This window comes from Phallusia mammillata, chromosome 1, assembly GCF_965637545.1.
Source record: "Phallusia mammillata chromosome 1, kaPhaMamm4.hap1.1, whole genome shotgun sequence".
Lineage (NCBI taxonomy): Eukaryota > Metazoa > Chordata > Ascidiacea > Phlebobranchia > Ascidiidae > Phallusia > Phallusia mammillata.
In genome coordinates, this window is record NC_137252.1 from 12,194,891 (window position 1) to 12,215,804 (window position 20,914).

Below are 20,914 nucleotides of genomic sequence, written 5' to 3' on the forward strand. Positions count from 1 at the left end.
GTTATTTCAACGAGCTCTACCTTGTAGGCCATGTTTAGCTTTATCGTACAACAACATGAACAAAACGTCGGCAGAAAAGCAGGTTTTTCGTGCAATACTTGCACAAAAAGATAAATTTAACGTTCAATTAAGTTCAAACAGGGGAAGGGGGTTAGCTATTTTGTTCTTTATTGGCCTTTTCTCACGGGACTCGGTCCGACAAAAACAATAATAAAACCCAATTAAGGTCGATTAAACAGCTGTGTTATTTCAACATACATTATAAAAATATCGAGTAGTAAAAAGGTGTGCGAAAAAGACCGAGTAGTAAATTGATATTTTGCATTTTAAAACTTATTGAAACAAGTCCGATGCGTTTTGAAGACTTGAACCTTTGGAAAGTAAACATGTTTTGTTACTGTTATGTGTTTTTTAGAGTTTTGTTGCAAATTAAACTAAGAGCATATTTTGTTCAGACAGCGTCATAGTTTGTTTTAAGATTGTCAAAATTTAGCAACTTGAAAAAACAAACGCCATTTTGTACCACATTACATCATATTGTGAGTCATATTTGAAGCAAAAAGTCCCGTATTTCGTCATGCAGACGTAACTATGATTACTTAAAGCTAAACCATCACGCCCAGCAATGAATCAATAAACTTTCTCTAGGATGCAAACGTAGTCGAATCAGAATTTTACCTAAATCGCCCAGCTCCGCCGCTAAAACCCATTTCAATTTATGTCAGGCCCGGCCAACGACAGATAATCCACACTTGAAGTGGAAATACTCACAATCGATCGACATTTGGTCGTTATTAGGTCCACCCGCCACTTGCTCCTTTTTTCGGTCTCTTGTGTGCGCCAGGCTCGATTGCTCAGGTGAACTGAAAAGTGCTCGTTCTGTCTTACTTGTGGTAGTTTTGATGAGTTGTCAAGGTCTGATATGTGTAGGTTTTATTGAGTTTGTTTTGATTGGAGCTGTGAGTTTAGGATGCGCATCAAGGAAATATTAAAGTCCCCCAAAGAACGCATCAGCAGAATTGATTTGATTAAAATTTATATGAGGGTTCTTCAACAATGTCGCTTGTTGTACGATAATTCAATTCGTAGGAAAGTTAAACCGATGTTCTATCAGTGCAGTATCTGTAATGGTAGTCAAAAACACGTAAGCGTATTTAAAAAATCCGTTCTGACTGTGAGAAGAAGTAGTCAACACCATAGTAAATTTTAAAAAAATCTTACACTGTATGATATGTTTGGTACAGTAGTGATAGATAACTTTATGTGGTGTAACTGTCGCCTGTAAGTGTCTTTATTGTTCTGTATTTTTTGTTCTTGAGCTATTTTAGGGTTAAAAGCATGACAAAATGGTGCGGCGTCTACGCAGTTGACATTTAATACTATTTATATTAAAAAACGTTGGATATTTTATCCTCTGTTAATTTTACATGTTGAGCAAAAAAGTAGAAAGTTTGCACGCTTAAAGCATACCGGAGTTCTATAGCCGAACTGTTCCCGCAAAAGTTTATCTCTTTATCTCAAACGCTATTCGATGTCGTGTCAAGATAATTACAAACTGAACGGTAAATAAATAAGAATATTCACGATACAACGAACTAGAAGTTTGTCAGCAAGTGCTTAAAAAAGAATTACGCCCTCTCCCGTAGATAAGTCCGTCCGCGAATAAATAATAAATGAAGTTAAATGGTACCGGTGACTTGTGCAGGATGCCGTTTCAAGCGGTTCCTTTATGTGTCACATAAACTTTAGATGGAATTGAATATTAATTCCGTGCGTGTTATGTAATCCTTTGTTTAGACCCTTTTAAAGTCTTTTGGAGTTGTTTTATATTTTTGCGACGAGCCAGCATTTTTTGTTGGATAAGTTAGGTTTCTGAACATTTATGCTTCTGATAGAATAGTCTCCTTGTGCCCGTTTAACTGCTTTGTATTGGTGATAATTCTGAAAAGAAAGAATGAAATTGTTATCCTGACAGCTCAGACGCTGGTGACAAAATAAAATTTTATAGTTTGTCAAAAAATAACTCTATCCCAAAAAATCATTATCACGATGCGAAAAACAAAGACTTGGTGATATGATACGTCGCTCATGATAAACCTGAATAGACACGCCATAATTTTACCGCTAAAACAAACTTATTATATCAACTAACTAAATTCCTTAGAGAACAAAATATGTAAATGTCAGTTTACGCAAAGCGAAAGTTCCCAAAAAACATCACAAAAAATCGTTTTGTTATCTCCCTGTGTTTTTTTATTGTGAAAAGATCGGAACGGTTTGTACAAATAGGCATGTACACAATCAATATTCTTATAAGTCTTCTGGGACTATGCACAGTGACTGTGTTGACTTTAGCCAATATTGACCGCTCAATTGCGCGCGTGCTCACTGTGTTAGAATTGTTGCATGTTCAAAACACAGTATTCATTTACCAGAATTCTGCAAAGTTGCAAACATGCTCCTGCTTTGTATTTTGTGCCATTAGAAATCCTAAATTATTTACCTTTAATTCTGTCTATTTTTAACTGCATTAACATTAACTGAATCACGCTAATTGGCAAAAAAACGTATTGGACATTCGTGTATGTTCTAATACTTTCTGATAACGACATAATTTTAAACCAAGTGGTGTGGTATGTTAAAGAACATTTGACCCTCTTTTGATAGCAGTATTGCAAGAAAGTTAAATGAAAAGTATAAACAGTCATTTGAACAAAAACGTCTGTTGTTGGTTATTTATTACATCTCATTCCTCAATACAACTACTGGAATGTAAAATGGAACAGTATGCAGTTTCTACCAATAAAATGTTCTTTTCTTTAGCATCAAGATTCATAATTGTACCAATTTCGAACAAACACAACATCATGTTAAAAAGTGTTGGACATAAAACAGGGCATAAAATTTTAATGCAAGTCCTTCTGATCTCAATTGTAGCCGGACGAGGTCCCAAACCCACCCTTTTTATCGCGCTCTTGTATGTCATAGTGCCATTTTCATTAGTGTCAAGCGAGGTGGGCAATTATGATTGATGCTTTCCCTTGGCCTCGTGGGTAATCATCAATGCAAGAAAATATGCCGCCACCAATCAGAAGGTCGTGTTGGAACTATGTCCAAATATCAATAAGACTTATACTGAACGTGCGTCCTGAATTGCTACAATATCTTTAAAGATTTTACTTTTTGTGTCTAATTTAACTTTAATTAATTAGTTTTTTTTTTATTTGTGACTGGACCCAAAATTTTAAATTATTGTTTATTTTTTATTTGGTCACGTAATGCTTTATGAACCAATAACCAATGATGTTACGGATATTTTGCATTCTTTTGTAAACGATGTAATTTTTTAAAAACTAACGTGATGGACAGGCAAATGCTTTTGGCATAAACAGACATGCTTCTAAATTGAATTGACATTTTTAGTACTAATTCGTATGTCTTATGCAATAATGCACGCTTTTAAATTGTGCGTGGCATTTCAACTTAGGTTTTTGTAAGATCATTTTTAATGCCATAGTTTGTGTTGTTTCGTTCAACGAGTAGTTTGACAGTGAACTTCTAAGTTTGAGTAGGCGTGTTGGAAAAAACAACGAGTTTCAATGTCTTCGCAAAAAAACAAACAATGCTTGGGCAAATCCTATATGATTATTATGGTTTCTAGCGTTTGCAATTCTTATAGATAAAATACTTTGACAAGAGTATCCTGTTTATCAACGATATGCGCCCAGAACAGATTAATATGGACCCTATGTAGTTTACGAGTTACATATGAATGTGTTCATGCATTTGCCAGTGTTACTGACCTTACGAATTTCAGAAGTGTTGATTTAGTACCACTGCTAACACTTACTGTTGTCCTATGTGCAGTTTTGTTAAATTCTTGCAGTTAGTTAAAATTAACTGATAACAAAGATATGAATTGAGTAAAACAAGAATTTGATTTCTTATGAGAAAAATGATTGCAAACGTTCATGGGATGAGTGCAATACTCACATCATTATTGCTTTGCGTCACTGCGGGTAAGTAAAAACGATATACAGGCGGAACTTTAATGTACTGTTTTACACTAAATTGAAACATTACTGTTGTTTATTGCTACAAATAGCGTGAAATCACGGAAAAATGTATCGAAGTTTTTGTTATTTTTGTTTAAAAGGGATTTTGCAAGAATTTTTATCATCTTGTTTTAAGGCGGTTAAATTTACTATTTTGAAAAGCGAAGCTAAGTAAAAAAACGTTTTTAAGTGTTTTTAGCCCCTGTCCTCGGTTACATTTTTTATCACAAACTTTGACCCTAAAACAACCGAACGGCGACAATATATATTTATTCCACGAAATTGAACTGTTTTTATTTTATTCCTATCAATTATTCATCACAAAAAAAACCTCATTCACAATGATCCGATTACACTCGGCACAACAGAATTACAAATTGTTTATGCCAGGATGCATGACGTCAGAGTGACGTCACAAGTCACGTGGGCTGCCTCGGAACAAACGACTTTCACTTTCCGTGAAGTTGTCGACATTAATTATTGAAGGCATCTTATGTCACTGTGCAATATTAATGAGCTCGTTATATTTCGGCATTACTTTAGTACTTTGTTTGAGCGATGCTTGCCTGTCTGTAGAACTGATTTAAATGTGCGTAAATGACAGTTTAAAAACGTTTTTTCTGCATACATAAAAGATACTCTGCTAACCCAATGGTGTATTTTAAAAACATTAAAATTGAACTGCGTAATAGTCTATTATTCCATCATTTCAAAACCATTTAATACTGTCTTTATATATATTTATGAGGCGTATTTTACATTGTGTTACAGAATAACATTAAACGAGCATTTTACGATGTGTTCGATGCCTTTAAAGTGATTGAAGGGTGATATTATTACGTGCCAAAATTTGTCTTGAAGAGGCGTAAGATCATCTGCAATTAATTTGCGATTTAAATTGCTTGCATGTAAAAAAAATTGTTACTTAGTCTCAACAAATACTCTTTTGGGGTTAAGAAAACCTATAATTAGGACGAAAAATTTAGTTTCAAACAGTTTTTAGCATCAAGACATCAACATTTGCTTGAAAATTTAAACTTACATTAGAAATCAACAGATTAATTCGTGTTTCAGAATCTCCAGCATTTCGCTCCACATCTCCGCCGTCGCTTATTGGACGAGAAAACGAACCAATCCGGCTTCACTGCCGCGTGGTGGGAAAACCCAAACCCGATGTCACGTGGTCAAAAGACGGATGGCGATTGGTCAATGGAGAGGTAAGAAAAATTTAAATTTGAACAGACTTGAATATATGGTTTAAATCTCAAATCCCATCTAAATTTTAATCATTAACTAAAAAAAAACGCTTTAATGTAAAATTATTTCGTAGGATGGCGTCACAATTGACAATGACGTCATAGAGATCAGATCGCTTACAAAGGCGCACAGAGGAAGTTATACATGTCGGGGCAATAACTCTCATGGTAGCATTGATCACACAACAACAGTTTATGTGAAAGGTATGTTATAATTACTCCCAAAACTTTTTTAACACTTTGTGATGAAAATTGCGAGTGTTACGTGCTTACGATGTTTGAATGAGTGTGACTTTACATGTGATAGAAAGCTTTTTTGTCGGATGACTATCAAAGCGTTTAATAGTTGTTGCTTTTCAGAGCATAATATTTTAGGCTTTTTTGCGGACACTGTGTGTCAACATATGAAAGGTATAGGACAAAATTAACGATTCATGTGATGTGGTGTATATTTTCAGCTCCCCCTGAGATTAACGTTGCACCGAAGAACGTGACAGTAAAGGAGGGTCAGGATGCTTTCTTCAGCTGCAAGGCAAGCGGGTACCCAACACAAATCAGTTACAGGTACATGTTTACAAAAATTGAAACCCGTTTGAAATCAGCAAATTTCATCACAATAAAATTTTGCTTTTTCCCCAATTGTTACCATTTTTTGGAAAACCATTTTTTTTAATATGGCAATATTTATTTATTTTTGTCAGGTGGTCGTTTAACGGCACTCCCCCCGAAGATCAACCTTTATTGCGCGGAAAATACAACGCTCTTAGCGACGGAACATTCGTCATATATGACGTCACAAAGAATCACCGCGGCAACGTGACATGCGAAGCCGATAACGGTTACGGTTTAGCGCCTACCGCTTCGGCACATCTCATCGTGCAATGTGAGAAAAGTACATTTTGATTAGTTCAAGTCCCCTTCCCTGACGGGGACACGTATTGTTTTGTCCGTTTTTTTTTCTGTGTACCGCTGGTTTGTTCCATGCATTTGGTTAAGAAAAAGTGGTTTAAACTTTAAATTTGCATGCAAAACAATCATGTTAGTTGTTCGAGCGGTATATGTAGTAAATTAATAAATATAGGACATAGAATATATAAATAGCGATATATGGAAAAGCCACCTTTGAACCGGCAAATTCTTTCTTGATATTTGTGTAAAACCTAGTATTACAATAACAATGCACTGCAGGCTACATGTAGTCGCTTATGGTTTCGGTTTTGTTCGAAAATTTGCAATGTTGTTACGATTACCCTGCTTTACTCGGTTGTAATGGTCGTTCTGGACATGGACACAGCCAGCTTTTGAATGACCTATCATACGTGTTAATGTAATATTCCGCTAGTAAGTTCCTACGTGTACTTTGTTCCATCCGGAAATTTTTGGTCAACATTACGGTTAGTTTCGATAGTTGGTGAAAACTATGGTAGGTCCTTTGCTTAAGAGGTCGAAACCTCAAAATTCTGACATCTCTTAAGCCTAAGTGAGTTTGTACAGTCAATCAATGATGGCAGCAAATTAATTAAAGCAAAGATAACAAAATTTAGTTGAAACGTTGGCAATCAATATTGCATTTTAAATGAATATATTTTATGTTTAATCCATCGCGTTAGAATTTTTTTTTCGATTATTGCAATGATTTTCCGACCAGTTTCAGTTAAATAACCGCAAAATTACCACAGTGATATTGGATTTAATGAAAGGTACATAGGCCACTAATTGCTCGGTTTTGCTTTTTGTGTATCCAGTCAATGCGCCTTGATTATGGCTCATGAATTTTTAATAGATTCAGTCTGGAGGTTTACGCTGGGCCCATCCCGGATTTGATTTGCAGATTTAAAATTGATTTTTGTCAAAATTTGTAAAAATATTTTGTCCCAAAATTGCGCCCTTTATATTGATCGAGCATTTACACACTTAAACAAATTTAAGAAGTTTGGCTTTTTAATGGACTGTTAACATTCATCCGTTTTACAGCATATTTTACAGCAGTTGCATTACAGGTAATTTGTTTTTGATGTAGTAAAATATGCGTCCCCTATAATTACAAGTAGTACATATGTTTTCATTTTTCATTATGGTTATGCTGTATGCAGAATTAGCAAGACGGCAATAAATTACTATCTGTTGGGCAGTAAAACGTAACATTCAGTTAATAACAGTACTCCTCAAATAACGAATATATATAGTCACGTCACTCTTCAAGATAAGTGCCGCTCTTTACTTTAGTATTCCTAGAGGCTTGAAAAATTGCACGGCTTAAGATCGTATAATTTTGGCTGCTATAATTTTTGACACGTTTTCACGAGAATAAAAACAACATGTCTTTCAGACGCTGCTTACGTCAGAGCTATGCCATCAATCGCTTATGCGGGACTTTCCCTGTCTTTCTCGTTGCATTGTAATGCTGCAGCCGAACCACCTGTAAACACAGTGACGTGGCGCAAAGATGGCCAGGTCATCCTGACTCAGCAAGTAAGTCAAAAGCAGAAAATTAAGGGTACCTCCTTGGATAAACGCCACAAAAAGAGTTTGAAATCAAACCTATTAAATTACAAAAAAGCCTCTGTTCTACGTATTTGACAAACACGTGCTTGCTCTTTAAAACAGAGGATACATACAAAACAATGTTGACTGGTAATGTTTTTAAGAATTACTGCAAATTGTGTTGCAACCAATTTAATACTGCGTCTATTTAAAATTGCTTTGAGTGCTCTTCAGAACCCATCATACCAGTATATTTCGGCTACCTAGGATTCTTAACGAGTATTGATTCAAACTTATTGTTTAGTCGGATCGTGTCCACGTAGACGACGATCAAGTCCTGGGATTCCGAGAAGTTCACTTCGTTGACGAGGGACTCTACACTTGCACTCCCTATAATATCCTCGGTACAGCCGGGGAGTCATCTGACCTGAGACTGGTTGCCAAGCAACCACCTAGCTTCACACAGCGACCTCCGAAAAGCTACGAAGCCGAAATTGGTTCTACACTAAAGGCGAGCTGTATCGGTATGGGGGATCCACCTCCTACAGTGTCATGGAGAAAGGTGCGTGACGGTTTCTTTCTGTAAAACAATGCGCATAAAGCAACGTGTGTTTTTACGAAACTCACTAATTTTATCTTTTTTGTTATCGCAAGGTTGGCGAAAGTGAACTTTCGAACGAACGAGTGAAACAGGCAGATGGAAACATCACTATTTCATCAATTACCAAAGATGATTTTGGCTTGTGGCAATGCGTCGTATCCAATGCCGTGGCTGACGTCACGACTGACGTCATGTTGTACGTCAAATGTAAGTGTTTATAACTCCAAAATCGTTGAACTATAAAGGGCTTTTTCCGCGCCTGTGAGAAGAGTTCTGTTTCGGCCTTACTGGACATATGTAAGAACTGACGCATAACAATCAATGGATTGCTATTTAAGCGGACGTTTACTCTAGTTCTTACCTTATTTTCGCATTCATCACATTTTACATGCACAAAAACGATATATGTTGACTGTGCAGTATTCATCCTTGGTATACAATTTTGCAATTCAAAAAAGGAAACAACTTAGTAAAATATTGGAGTTTTGAAAGCCATTTCACAATCGAACAACATGAAATTTACCCATACAAACTTTATTCTACTCACAACAAACCTAATGGCCGGAATTATAAATCACCTGTTACATAAAACATTGACCAGTTTTGTCGAAAAAGTTTTTAAACCTTTTTCGTCAACATATGTTGTTTTTTAGATACCACGCCGCATAGTGTAAAGAATGTGACAGTAGCAGCAAGTTCAACGGGAGCAAATCTTGCTTGGATTCCAGGTTACGACGGTGGTTATCCCCAACACTTCATGATATGGTGCGATTTTTTTTGTTTCGTTGTCACCCCGTTACCCTTACAATAGTGGCGTTGTCTGTGTACCAAGGAATTTGAATTGAGTTGAGTTTATTTTGCTTGGTGAAAGAACACGTAGCGATACAATTGCACTAAAACAATCACCAAGCCGAAAATAGCTGCGCAACGTTAAAACGTTATGGAGCGCGAAGTGAAGGGTACAACTGGTGGATCATGATTGAACGAACTAAAGCTACACCGTGAATTCGAACATTAAATCATATTGCACCAGGTTTATTAAAAACGCTATTCCAAATCAGTCAGCCTACGTCTTGCCATTTCGGAATGCTTGGTGAGGTTGATTCGGTAACGCCTTCAAATTTATGTTCCTCGAACAAAATATGTACTGTTTTTTTCACTAGCACGTGTGTTCGGGTTAAAGCTACTTTGATTTAAAGTGTGTGTGAATTACGGCTCGCGCATACACATTTTGCTTGGTTTTCACTTTTAGGTACAAGAAAGCGAGCATGGGCGATCACACGTGGTTGACAGTTTACGTGGATGGTGACCGCACGGGGGCAGCAGTGACACGTTTGGATCCCGATACAGTTTACCAGTTTGCTATTTTGCCTGAAAATGTCCTAGGAAGTGGCCCTTTCAGCGAAACTGAAACCACTAAAACTAAAGGTACGTTAATAAAAAGTAACTAAATTTTATTTCAGTGTCCTTGTTTGTTGAAAAGTTTTTTGTGGAGACGTATTAGCTTGGTAATTATGGGTCCCCTTCCCTGAAGGGGACACATATTGTTTTTTTTATTGTTTTTCTTTTTTTCTTTTTTCTTTTTTTCTTTTTTCTGTCTAACGCTGATTTGTGAGACGCGTTTGGTCAAGAGTGCTTCAATTTTATTCTAATTTACAGAGATGTTAGTTAATAATCCAAATTTGATCCTCCTGAAGTTTGACCCCGATTGACCCAGCGGTTCACCCACAGGCCCCCGAAACGTAAAATTTTTAACGCTGGTTTTTATTGCTCGTGTGGTAAAGAAGGAGTGCTTTAAATTTATTCAAATTTGGACATATGTTAGTTATCAATCTGAACTTGATCCTCTAGAAGTTTGACCCCGAATGACTCAGCGGTTCACCCACAGGCCCCCGAAACGTAAATGTGTCTAACGCTCGTTTGGTCAAGAAAGACACTGTAGGCAGAAGTACCAAGAGAATAACTCACTGGTTTACGATAGCGGGAGGGCTCAGCTTGACGTCGGAGAGACGTTTTACGAGACGTCGTTTCAGTAATTAAAAATCTGCTGTTTTGCACAGCAATGCTATGTCGTTTTATAAAGTTATCACTCAAATTTTTGGTTTTGGCGAAGGTTTTACACCTTTGACGTGATTTAAACCTAATAACCGTGCTTCGGTTTTGTATATGTCAAGCAAAACTTTGTTAATCAAAGTAAACATGAAAAAATGAACTTGACTTTTTTGCAAAATAAATGTTTTTTTAAATGCTCGTTGTCAGGTTGGCCGCCGCATGATCACGGGTTACTTAAGGTCAACTAGTAGGTATTACAAACACAGTTCAGAACTTTCTTTCGTCGTAACGTAGCGTTTTTGTTTTTTTTGACAATCAATTTAGGAGTTAATACTTAAGGCATGTATAAATTAGGCTTAACGATATTGTTGAACACTAAGGACGGCGTGCTATTGAAAACAGAGTCAAAAGGTCAAACAGTCGTTTGGCGTGTGCACCCTGAGAGGTTACTACAGGTCAATGGTACTCGTTTTGCGAAACAAAGTTAAATGAAAAACAATTTGTTATGTATACACTTGTAGCAAATTGCTTTTTAATTTAAAGTGTCTGTAACACAACTGTTACAGCTTTCCAAAAAAAATGTGTTCAAAACCCGACCTTGGACGACAATATCTGGGTCAAAGCAAGAGATTAAATTAAAGTATTTGTTACATTTTTTAATGTTTTTGTAATTATATGACAATAATAGTGCAAAAAAATACGAATTTTTTTATTGTTGGGTTAATGCTTTCTAAAAATTTGTCCTTAAGAATCTAAAAATCACCGCAACATTTGTTTACTGTAAATCCGCACAAACGCACGTGTGGGGACCCATTTGTTTTTGTTTACAAAAACAATCATATGTGTAGATCAAATAATGTGTATAGTAAATTGGTAAATATCATATAGAATATATAAAGTGGAAGTATATCAGAAAGCCACTCTTCTAGTTGCAAATGTTTTGGTACCGTTGTGGCAACTGTTTGCTACTGATATGGATTAACATTCAGCTTAAAAAGAATCTATTGATAGTATACAACCGTATTTGCGGTGAAAGACGTGACTCTTAAAATTCTTTTGTGACGTTAATTTGTGTACTTTTTGCACGCGGCCCAGTAATACAGGTATACTGACTTCACCTGATTATCGAATCTTCATAAACTCCCTTAAAAAAATCTTGGTCTTTCGAAATTGTTTTTTTGACTGTATGACTTCCCCTTTTGACTAAACCTTTATCATTTATATAGCATTACCCTATCGGCCTTCGAAGTCACCAACTTCCAGTCGGGTTGCGCCACCAAGTAGTCTTTCGTACACCCTGGATGACCGGGCAATGATTGTATTGTCATGGCAACCACCACTTGGTGTTGCGGAAGACGCTATGCTCGGATATTTGGTGGAATACCGCGTGGTAGAAGGAGGTTTGGAAAACGAAAATGAAGACTCTAACAGCAGGAAGAAGAGAGATGCTTATTCTAAATCGTCCATATACTTCCGACAGAAAATCACATCCGTAGCAAGTAGTGAAATTGTGGAAAAAGAAGAAAAGGTTCAAAAAATCTCCAACGCTGCACCAGTTTTCAAACAGGGCAGTTTTTCGTTCCTAAGATCTTTGATTGACAAAGCCAGAACCAATAAACTTCCTTCAAAACAATCGGAATCGTTTGCCAAAAATCTCTTACGAAAAAGAAGAGGTATTGAAAACAAAACAACTGGAAGAAAGAGCACTGTTCGTGTGATTCAAAGTGATCCAGGAAGCGAGGATTGGCTTGCATCCGGAAGATGGAAGATACTTGCTGCTCTTCCATCCAACGTAACCTCCTACAGAGTTGACAACGTCTTTCGGGATGCCAAGTATCAGTTCCGGGTTCTCACGGTGTCTCCCACGGCCTACAGCGCCCCAAGTGCCGCGATGACCGTGGACACACACGGTATGTTTAGAAGAAGTTTTTTCACATCAGCTCCCGACTTAGAATCAGTTTCAATTGGTCATTTTTTACAATTACGAAATCGTATTTGAAATTACCGAAAAGAATTTATTTTCTGTTAAATTAAATTTGAAAAACGAATCTTAATTTTTTTTCTACAAATTTTGTTTTCCAATCCTTGCAGGTATGACGTCATATGGGTTGATGTCGTCATCCAGTTCATCTAATGACATCAGTGCTGGAGCCATCGCTGGGATTGTCCTCGGTTTACTTTTGGTTGCTGTGCTTCTGTCTATCACCGCTATTGTGTGCCAACAAAACCAAAGAAGAAACACCGGTAGGAAAAAAAGAATCAGTCTCTTTTCTATATCTGTAATTTCTCAAATGCGAAATCGTTTGTTGGGTGTTTAAAACATTTATGATAAACAAAGAGCAAATAAAACTGAAAAGGAAAATAATATATTACAAGTATACTGAGCAAAAAGATACCAGTATTTGACTGTAAAACGTCAGGCTGGTATCTTTTTGCTCAGAATATTTAGAACCGCGCATTGTGTACTTAAATTACAACTATACATTTGCTTTTGCAATGACTGATGATGTCACTTATTTGAGCGAAGTCGAAAACAATTTACGATCAGATATAAACAGACTGATTTAAATGTAATGAAAGTTTAAGCTGCTATGAAAAGAAAGCAGGTCTAAACTATAACTTTTACCAGGAAATGAAACTAAAATCAAATTAATTTAATCTTGTTAAAACAGGACTGCAAAAGACAAGCTATTTGGACGAAGCTGACGCCGAAAGGTGATGATACAATAACTTTCGATTTCGATTTATTACCGAAACAGATTTTTAATAACATTCGGTGTGTGTTACATGAGATTAGTTTCGATTTTAACCGATTTCACGCAGCATAAGGATGGGTTTCATTCGGTCTTCGGCGCGAAATCAAAGCTTGTTTTTATAGGAGACTTTCTGTTTGCGTAAAATGGCGCATATTAGACTAGAAATCCAGAAATTCGAAAAAGGCAACGAAGCCTTGGTTAAAAAGAAGACGCAATATGCTTAATAATCTGACCTCTAAATACGAATTATATACTTAATGCGTTGTCTATCGTTGTGCACATTGGAGAGACAGGAGCCTATTGGGGGTTTTATTTTTTTATTTTACAAATATTTGTATTACTGCGTGTTTTCAAAACAATGTAGTACGAGCAAAATATTGGCTTCTTGTGTTGGCTGTTCGTAGTCATAAACTTTTTATTGACCAAAGGTAATCGAAGAGTTTTTCCTTATTAAGCTTATTAATATTAAAGCTCACTTTTGTTGATTCTGTATTGTTTTGACTTCGTTCCGCAACAAACTATCCAAATTATATGTTCAACAACATGCGTTTTCAATATTGATTAATGATTACAAAAAAACTGCGCAGACAATAAGCCCACGTGGGAAAACTGCTCAAGCGTAACCCAATCCCCAAACCCTTTAATCCACTTTACATTGAAACATACGAAGGGAAACGGATGTACCGCCCTACTTAATCCATTAAAGCAAAGGTACCCGCGCAACAGATGGTTGTTCTTGTCTTCGTAGGTTTATTATTACTAGCTGAGAGCCGCTATTGGCCTTACCGCGCTGATTCAATTTGACTGAAAAATCGATTTTTTGGACCGTTTTTTGATAGACAGTTATTCGCTCGCTATTTAAAGGCGCGTTGGTCTGTGGGCGCCCGTTGTGCAAGGTTATTGGCTGGAGGTGGTGAATTGATTTGAGCAACGATGTAATAACTTGCGTGGCCTGTGTGCTGCTGAGTTTAGTCTGTGTTTTGAAAGCGTATGTTTGTGAGGTGGCACGAAGCATTTGACTGAAAATGCTAGTGAATAGTAGATGAATGGTAAATGGACTTGTGTATAGTAAAACCAGTTGACTAAAATTTTCTGGCCGTGGAAATTGAAAAGTGATAAAGTCAAACTTCAAAAAAATTCTGATAATATTCGGTTATCTAATGTTGTATTGCATTTAAATAAACTTCTGTATTAAATGTCGTGCCAATGCAATTAGCTCAGAGTTTGTAATACACTACAATATATGATTTTGCCAGTTTAACGTTGACCTGCCAAAACAAATGGAGTTGTGTTCAAAATATGCACATTTTCTATAACATATGTTTCAACTGGTATTGTTTCATAGTATGTTTTAGCACGTTTAGTACCAAGTGACTTATTCAATGCGCGCTATTCATCTTAACACAACTGATGAAGCGTTAAAAGCAAATTGCCGAGTTCACACTAACAGACCTAGTTGCCTGGAGCTTTGCTTGTGCTGCGTTGTATTGACTTAAAAGACCAACGTGTTTGCTCTGTCAAGATTGCGAAGCAGTGTTATCAGCCTCGCGCTAATTAATCCCCGATTACTTGCAGTTGGACTTGAGTCTTTGTAGGCCGAACAAATTATCCCCAAACTGAAAAAGGTTTTTGTTTTTAGTGACTGGACAAAAGTGAAGTGATAATTTAAAAGCAGACAGATTGTCAAAGATTTAAATTGTTTTAGGTAGTGTTGTAAGGAGGTTTATACAAAGTTTTGAGTTGTTGAAAAATTAGTTTAATTCAGTAAGATGGCTACAGCAATACGAAAACTAAAAAGGCAAGTTTTTCAACCCCACTTTTGTGTGATTTTAGAACATTTTTCTGTGCGTTCTATTATGGCAGTCTGTAAATTTATGTGCCTAAGGGATGTTTTATAGGTAGCATATTTTGTAAAATGTTGTGTTAAATAGTTAAACACACTGTTATCATGATTTTTTTAGCCGTGCCATCTGATTTGGTCTTGAGCTGCAAAAACATTTGCTTTTAAAAAATATTTGTACTTTAGGCAAATGTATGGTTATTTAGTGTTTTGTAGCAATTAGAGTTGACAATCCTTTGATCATGCGTAATACGTTCCATTTTTCTTTTGCAGTTTTCTTGCGATTCACAAATCCAACAGTGACGTCACCAAGCAAAATTCACCACGTCACAATGCTGAGTCATCACATTTGCAAGGTATGGAATTTTGCCTTTGCAAAGAGTTTTTTTATTGTTTGTAAGTCCAGAAGGGAAACTTTTATGTGCGAAAAACCTTTGCTTTGTATTTCTAATTTTTTCTGCATTAAATGCGTTGTATCTAGTACTTTGGAAACCGCGCCTAAACTTAACAAAAAATCGATGCATTTTTATGTTAACCCCTAATAGGAAATTCCCAAGTGAATACGGAAATGGGAAATCGATGTGTGACGTTACCGCACTGTTTAATTAGGAAGTCAAATTCGATTATCGGTAGCTTGGCGTAAATCGATTTTCTGTACATGACAGTGTTATCTAACCTTTAACACAGGCCGGTTGATTGTTAAACTATCTTTGCTCTCCACAAAGCAGTTTTTTTACAGTATAACGCATTTAAAGTTAAGAATTGCCAAAATACAGTAATGTATTGTTTTTTAACATTCGCTTACTTTTGTTTTTACTTGGTATAGTTTTGTAACAGCGAGAGTATGAACTAAGTTTTACTTTTAGTTTCTTTCGTTAAATCTCCGGCCAAACTGGAAGAAGATTCAAAGAAACCGAAAGATGGTATGCTGAGAAAAATTAAATCCAAACTGGGACGGAATAAAAGTTTTTCGGGTGAAAATCGAAAATCTTTTATATTAGTCAAACGAACACAAAGTTTATCACACGGTAAGTTAAATTACGTTTAAATCCATTTACCCTCTAGAGCAGTGTTTTTCAACCTTTTTTGAGCCACGGAACACTGTACGCATTAAAATAATTTTGCGGAACACCAAACTAATTTTGATGTATTGAAACAACTAGGCTCTGACATTAAAGCGCTAAATCGCTGAAAACGCTAAATCACACATCAAGTTATCAGTAATCACTGAAACTGATAAAACGCTTACATATAGCGCTATTAAAGTTAGGGGGAGGTTTTGTGAAAACGTAACGTTAAAACTAGTATTGTACCTCAATACAATATTCGCCTAATACTGGCTGTTCCGTGATTCAGCATTTTCCGCGCAAACAATTTTGCTAAACGTCAGAAAACTTGTTCAATCTCGTTTCGGCTCAGACAGGGTATACGAATGTTACATATTTCTTAAAGCTCACCCGAAGTTAAATTGCACTATCCGTCAGCAATTTAACCGCGATTCAGCTATTTTATTATTAGACAACGAGTCTTATTATTAAACAACAATAAATGGAGCCAATCACTATAGAACAAAGTCGTGACGGAAATACTTTCGCTGGCGGAAATACTTTTGTAAATGGAAAGCCATTTTCGTCCATCGAGTTAGACCAGTGATTTTGGGCCGGTGTCGACATGAAACACTAGTTGATGGCGAACCGCCTTATAGTCCAAACGTCGTTCGTCTATATTCTACATAAGCTTATGCCGTGTCACTTAAACATGATAAGTTTGTTGCAGCTCCCACGTTGCTGCTTATCCATAAAACGTGTTTACAACAATGTACTTCATAAAATCCAGCTTTCAATAAAATGTTTTATTTCATGTATAGGAAGTCATGAGTCAAAACCTGTTACCCCAATACGGCGTTCAGCCGACGGAAAATTTCGCATTGAAGAATCCTACGCCATGACATCCGGCAATGCGCGCCGCAGCGACACCATGCGCTCAAATCCTCCGACTAACTCCTCCAGCTCGATGGCGCCTCGAAAACTTCGCCCGGTTAGCGACTCGTTTATCCCGCGGGAGATGAACCGATTCACAAGGCCGAGAATTCAAGAAATACCAGAAGAAGATGAAAGCGATGGCCCAGCTTTGGAAATCGACTGTAGCAGAAGCGATATCGAGGTCCGCTACCTTCCCAATCAGTCGGATTTAACAACATCCAGCAACCGGACTCTTTCTCCCAGAAGAAGCGACATCGGATCCACGTCCTCACAGATATACAGACCCATGTCGGCCAACACACTTCCCTACAGGAACATGCGCGCGACATCATTTTGCGAGACTCCTCCAAGACAGAGAGTAAAAAACGCGTATCCCACATCTATTTATGATCCCTCATTCAGACCTGCATCCGCATCTTTCACCAACACTCCTCCTCAATCAGTGTATCCTCCAGCCGAGTATGTTTATTTGAAAGATCTTGGACTCCCGTGTCCTGAAACTCCGAGCGAAGGTCCTGGATCAAGATGCTTCAGTCCAGCTTTTCCTCTTGATCCGATGATGTCTTCCCATAATCCCACTCCCGCTGCTCCTCCTAAAGATAAATATCATCAGCACTCGACTCTTCCTGGTGGACATTATCACCTTTCTCCACGCGAGAGTGTAGCCGAGCACCCTGACAGTCATCCTAAGTCGCGTTGGCGGGAGGAACCCTTTCCCACGTCCCCATCACCAACCTCGTCCCCTGCCAAAAATGACAATCAAACTCCGGAGCAGAAAAACAAACTTCTATCGCCAACATCTTCTTCATCTTCTAAAAATACGAATTCCAACAAAAAACGTCCCTCAAATTTGCAGACCAATACCGCGCAAAAACGAGTTACTCGATTTCACTCGCTACCCGATTTTAACTCGCACTCTTGCTCAATGCCCTCCTTGTCTCCGAAGCGGATGTCGGAAGACCTCAAGGAGAAGAGAAGCGCCTCCGAAGATCTTTTGACACCTTGTGAAGAAGATTTAGATCGCGAACGAAGATGCAGTTTCACATCCGGAAGTGCAAGTACAGTTAGAAGACTTCCATCAAGGGATAGCAACTTATGCTCTGCAGTTGAAAGTACAGGTTTGTTTCTTTTATATACAACAAGGTACTGCACTTTACCGCATTTTAATCTTTCATGGAACTTGCCCATAGTAGTAAGAATCTTTAAGGGTTAATAGAAACACCGGTAAACATCTAATATTCTTTCCAGTGTCCCTAGATAAGACTCCGCCGGCTCGGGACTGCATCGAGTCTACTTCCTCTGACGTCAGCGCCTCGACCGAGAACCAAACTCCCCGGCCACTGGAGGCGCTCGCGGAAACTTCGAGCGGGTACGAAAGCCAAAACACGTCGTCGGACATTTCACCATTTGCACATCATGCGCTGGTCACCGATCACGGGCATGATGCGCGCTATCACGATACCTCATTCTTTCATCATGTGAATAACCCTTGTGATCACGTGAGCGGTCTGAGGGCCAGCAACGCTTCATCAACTGAATCTAGGTTCGATGTGTGATCATGTTTTTGTGTTTCCTGCGAATGGCTTTCATGGCTTCTGTATCGCTCTTTGCTTATTCCTTTTCACAGCACCATGCTTTAGCTATGCTTCGGCTTTCTGTGTCGGTAGATCAGTAAAGGAGCAATCCAATTATGCAATATGTCATTGGGTTGCAGCCAAGCGGCCGATAAACGAAGAAATTTTATGAAGCATGCATACGTTGGTTTACTTTTATGTTTTAATATTTGGGACATTAAAAAAAACGTTTTGCATGCTGATTTCACCTTTCTTCTTATTTACATACAATATTATCACAAGTTTTATAAGTAAAAAAACGATTGCGAGCTGATTAATGCATTAAATGCGCAACTGTCATTCGCGCTAATTCACGCATTTTAACTGTTTTTCTAACCATGTCAATCATACAATCGTAAACTGAACGCTTCTTACTGCTAGTTATAAATTTACCAACTTAAAGCGTGACTGGTTTGACAAGATTTTTTTCTATTTACGGTTTTGGGTTGAGTTTAAAAAAATGAAGTTGGTTATAAGACGATCATGGATAGAACCGATGGACTTATTTTTACATATTTATTCAGCAGATCTCGTCGAGACAATTCCTCAGTGGACGAGAAGTACGAATGGGATTCAGAATCAGCAATGGAATCCGAAATCTTAGAAGCGTTAAAACATTTCGGCAACCACAAAAGATCTGGACCAGTTTCTCAGGTTTGAATTGAATCTTTCTGTAATGAAAAGTTAACAACACTAACCCTTCGGCATCATGCGTGTTAACGCATTTAGCGCACAAAACAGTCTTTGTTGCGCATAATACATCTGATTGTGCTCGGTGTAATCAAGAAGCTTTTGTGTATGCTCTCAACTATCAACTATGAAAAAGATACTAAAGCCACTTTTTAATGAATTTGCTTCGTTTGATAAATTTAGTTCAACTTATGAATTTCGTGCAGCGAACATGCCAAGATGAATCACATTCTTGAGATTAGAAATACAGCCTGCGCATTTATTTTGTTATTGCTTTGTACTATGAAACTTAAATGTAAAACGACAAAAACTACAAATACTTTTCAGTGACCACTATCAGCAACAAGTATGCACGTTGCTTTCGTTTAACCTTGGAAAGTCCCAGAAAGTCCTTTAGCTGCTACATAAACCTAAATGAATAGTTAAGGGTTAGTGTTTTGCTTAAATCAGTATTGGTTAAACTTGTTTCAGGATCTGTTAAAAGAATTACTAAAGCTTGGAGTGAATCCAGAGACGCTTAGTCTAACGAATGCCGATATAGAACTCCTAAGGCTTGCCAAAGACGACTCTACAAGTTCGAGTTTGCTGCAGGTATAATACATTAAGCGTATAATGTTCACGTTTATTGTCGCAAAAGTAACATTGGTAAGCAAATTTGCATGAGAGTAAATTGGTAAAATTAAATAAGCTTAAAATATAGTCTTTTGACCCTTGAATATTTTTGAACAGGACTCAAATTTGCTCCAAGTTCCGACCTCCATAAGCAAACAAAGCATTGAAAAGAGGTAAGTTCATATTCTGTTTGTGTTTCGCTGTTTGAGTTATGTTGACCCTGTATTAAAAACATTTCTGTACTTGCAATATGGTTTGTAATAAACCGCCCCAATCTTGTGTTTATATTTACTTCTAACCTGTAACAAAAACATATTAACGTGGAAACATAAAATGTCACCCAATCCAAAAAAGTAAAAATAAATTTATATCAATCCAAAAAGTTGATGTAGTATGTATATAACTTATATGGATCCAGGGTTTGTTATTGAAATAAGTTAACCCAATTATGTGACAAAATAGGTTAACCCAGTTATGTGACCAATGTTGATACTCGTCAAATAAATTGATATTATCCGCCAATTTATAATGTTGTAACTTCATAAGATTCTCTATTTGCACAATAGCAAACGTTTTGTTTTTCGCATTTGTAAGTGAGCATAGCATAGACTTTTGTTACTTATCATTGTCTGCTTGTTAGATGCGCCGCTCTGAAGGAAGAATACATGGAGTATCAACGGCGGCGAAACGTCACAAGCGATACTGAGAATTTATGATGTCTATGCGACGTTCCCATTGTCGTGTTTTTCTTCAAACAAGTTTCTTACTGTCCGCCTGTGTGATATGCAATGCGTTGCTACAGTTATTTTTTAATAAAAACAACAACAACCGTTTTTTTTGTAGATATATCTTATAAACAAAACAGGTGCAGTTATATTTGATGACACTGGACCAACTTATAAACAATCAATCTTTCACTCAAATTGTTTTTGAAGAGTCAAACAGAAAGTCTGCCAACGAAATAAAACACAGA

General features: G+C 37.2%; 1 protein-coding gene across 4 annotated transcripts in view; it reads left to right on the plus strand.

Moving 5' to 3' along the window:
* The window catches only part of LOC145218990 (uncharacterized), a 34,040-nt gene extending 13,266 nt beyond the window's left edge, over positions 1-20,774 (plus strand). For 2 of the 4 annotated variants that reach the window (XM_080086410.1, XM_080086422.1), the window contains 20 exons: positions 5,130-5,272; positions 5,386-5,515; positions 5,770-5,875; positions 6,013-6,194; positions 7,641-7,783; positions 8,100-8,357; positions 8,450-8,603; positions 9,050-9,161; positions 9,649-9,824; positions 11,675-12,358; positions 12,540-12,692; positions 13,121-13,163; positions 15,318-15,400; positions 15,911-16,072; positions 16,912-18,144; positions 18,275-18,569; positions 19,164-19,293; positions 19,801-19,920; positions 20,059-20,114; positions 20,582-20,774. In XM_080086410.1, the coding sequence (XP_079942536.1) occupies positions 5,130-5,272; positions 5,386-5,515; positions 5,770-5,875; positions 6,013-6,194; positions 7,641-7,783; positions 8,100-8,357; positions 8,450-8,603; positions 9,050-9,161; positions 9,649-9,824; positions 11,675-12,358; positions 12,540-12,692; positions 13,121-13,163; positions 15,318-15,400; positions 15,911-16,072; positions 16,912-18,144; positions 18,275-18,569; positions 19,164-19,293; positions 19,801-19,920; positions 20,059-20,114; positions 20,582-20,657 (4,439 nt within the window). In that variant the 3' untranslated portion in view covers positions 20,658-20,774. Of the gene's footprint in view, positions 1-3,940; positions 4,020-5,129; positions 5,273-5,385; positions 5,516-5,769; positions 5,876-6,012; positions 6,195-7,640; positions 7,784-8,099; positions 8,358-8,449; positions 8,604-9,049; positions 9,162-9,648; positions 9,825-11,674; positions 12,359-12,539; positions 12,693-13,120; positions 13,164-15,317; positions 15,401-15,910; positions 16,073-16,911; positions 18,145-18,274; positions 18,570-19,163; positions 19,294-19,800; positions 19,921-20,058; positions 20,115-20,581 lie in introns of those variants that run through there. The other 2 variants (XM_080086427.1, XM_080086417.1) reach the window with 2 other exon arrangements.
* The last annotated feature ends 140 nt before the right edge of the window (positions 20,775-20,914 follow it).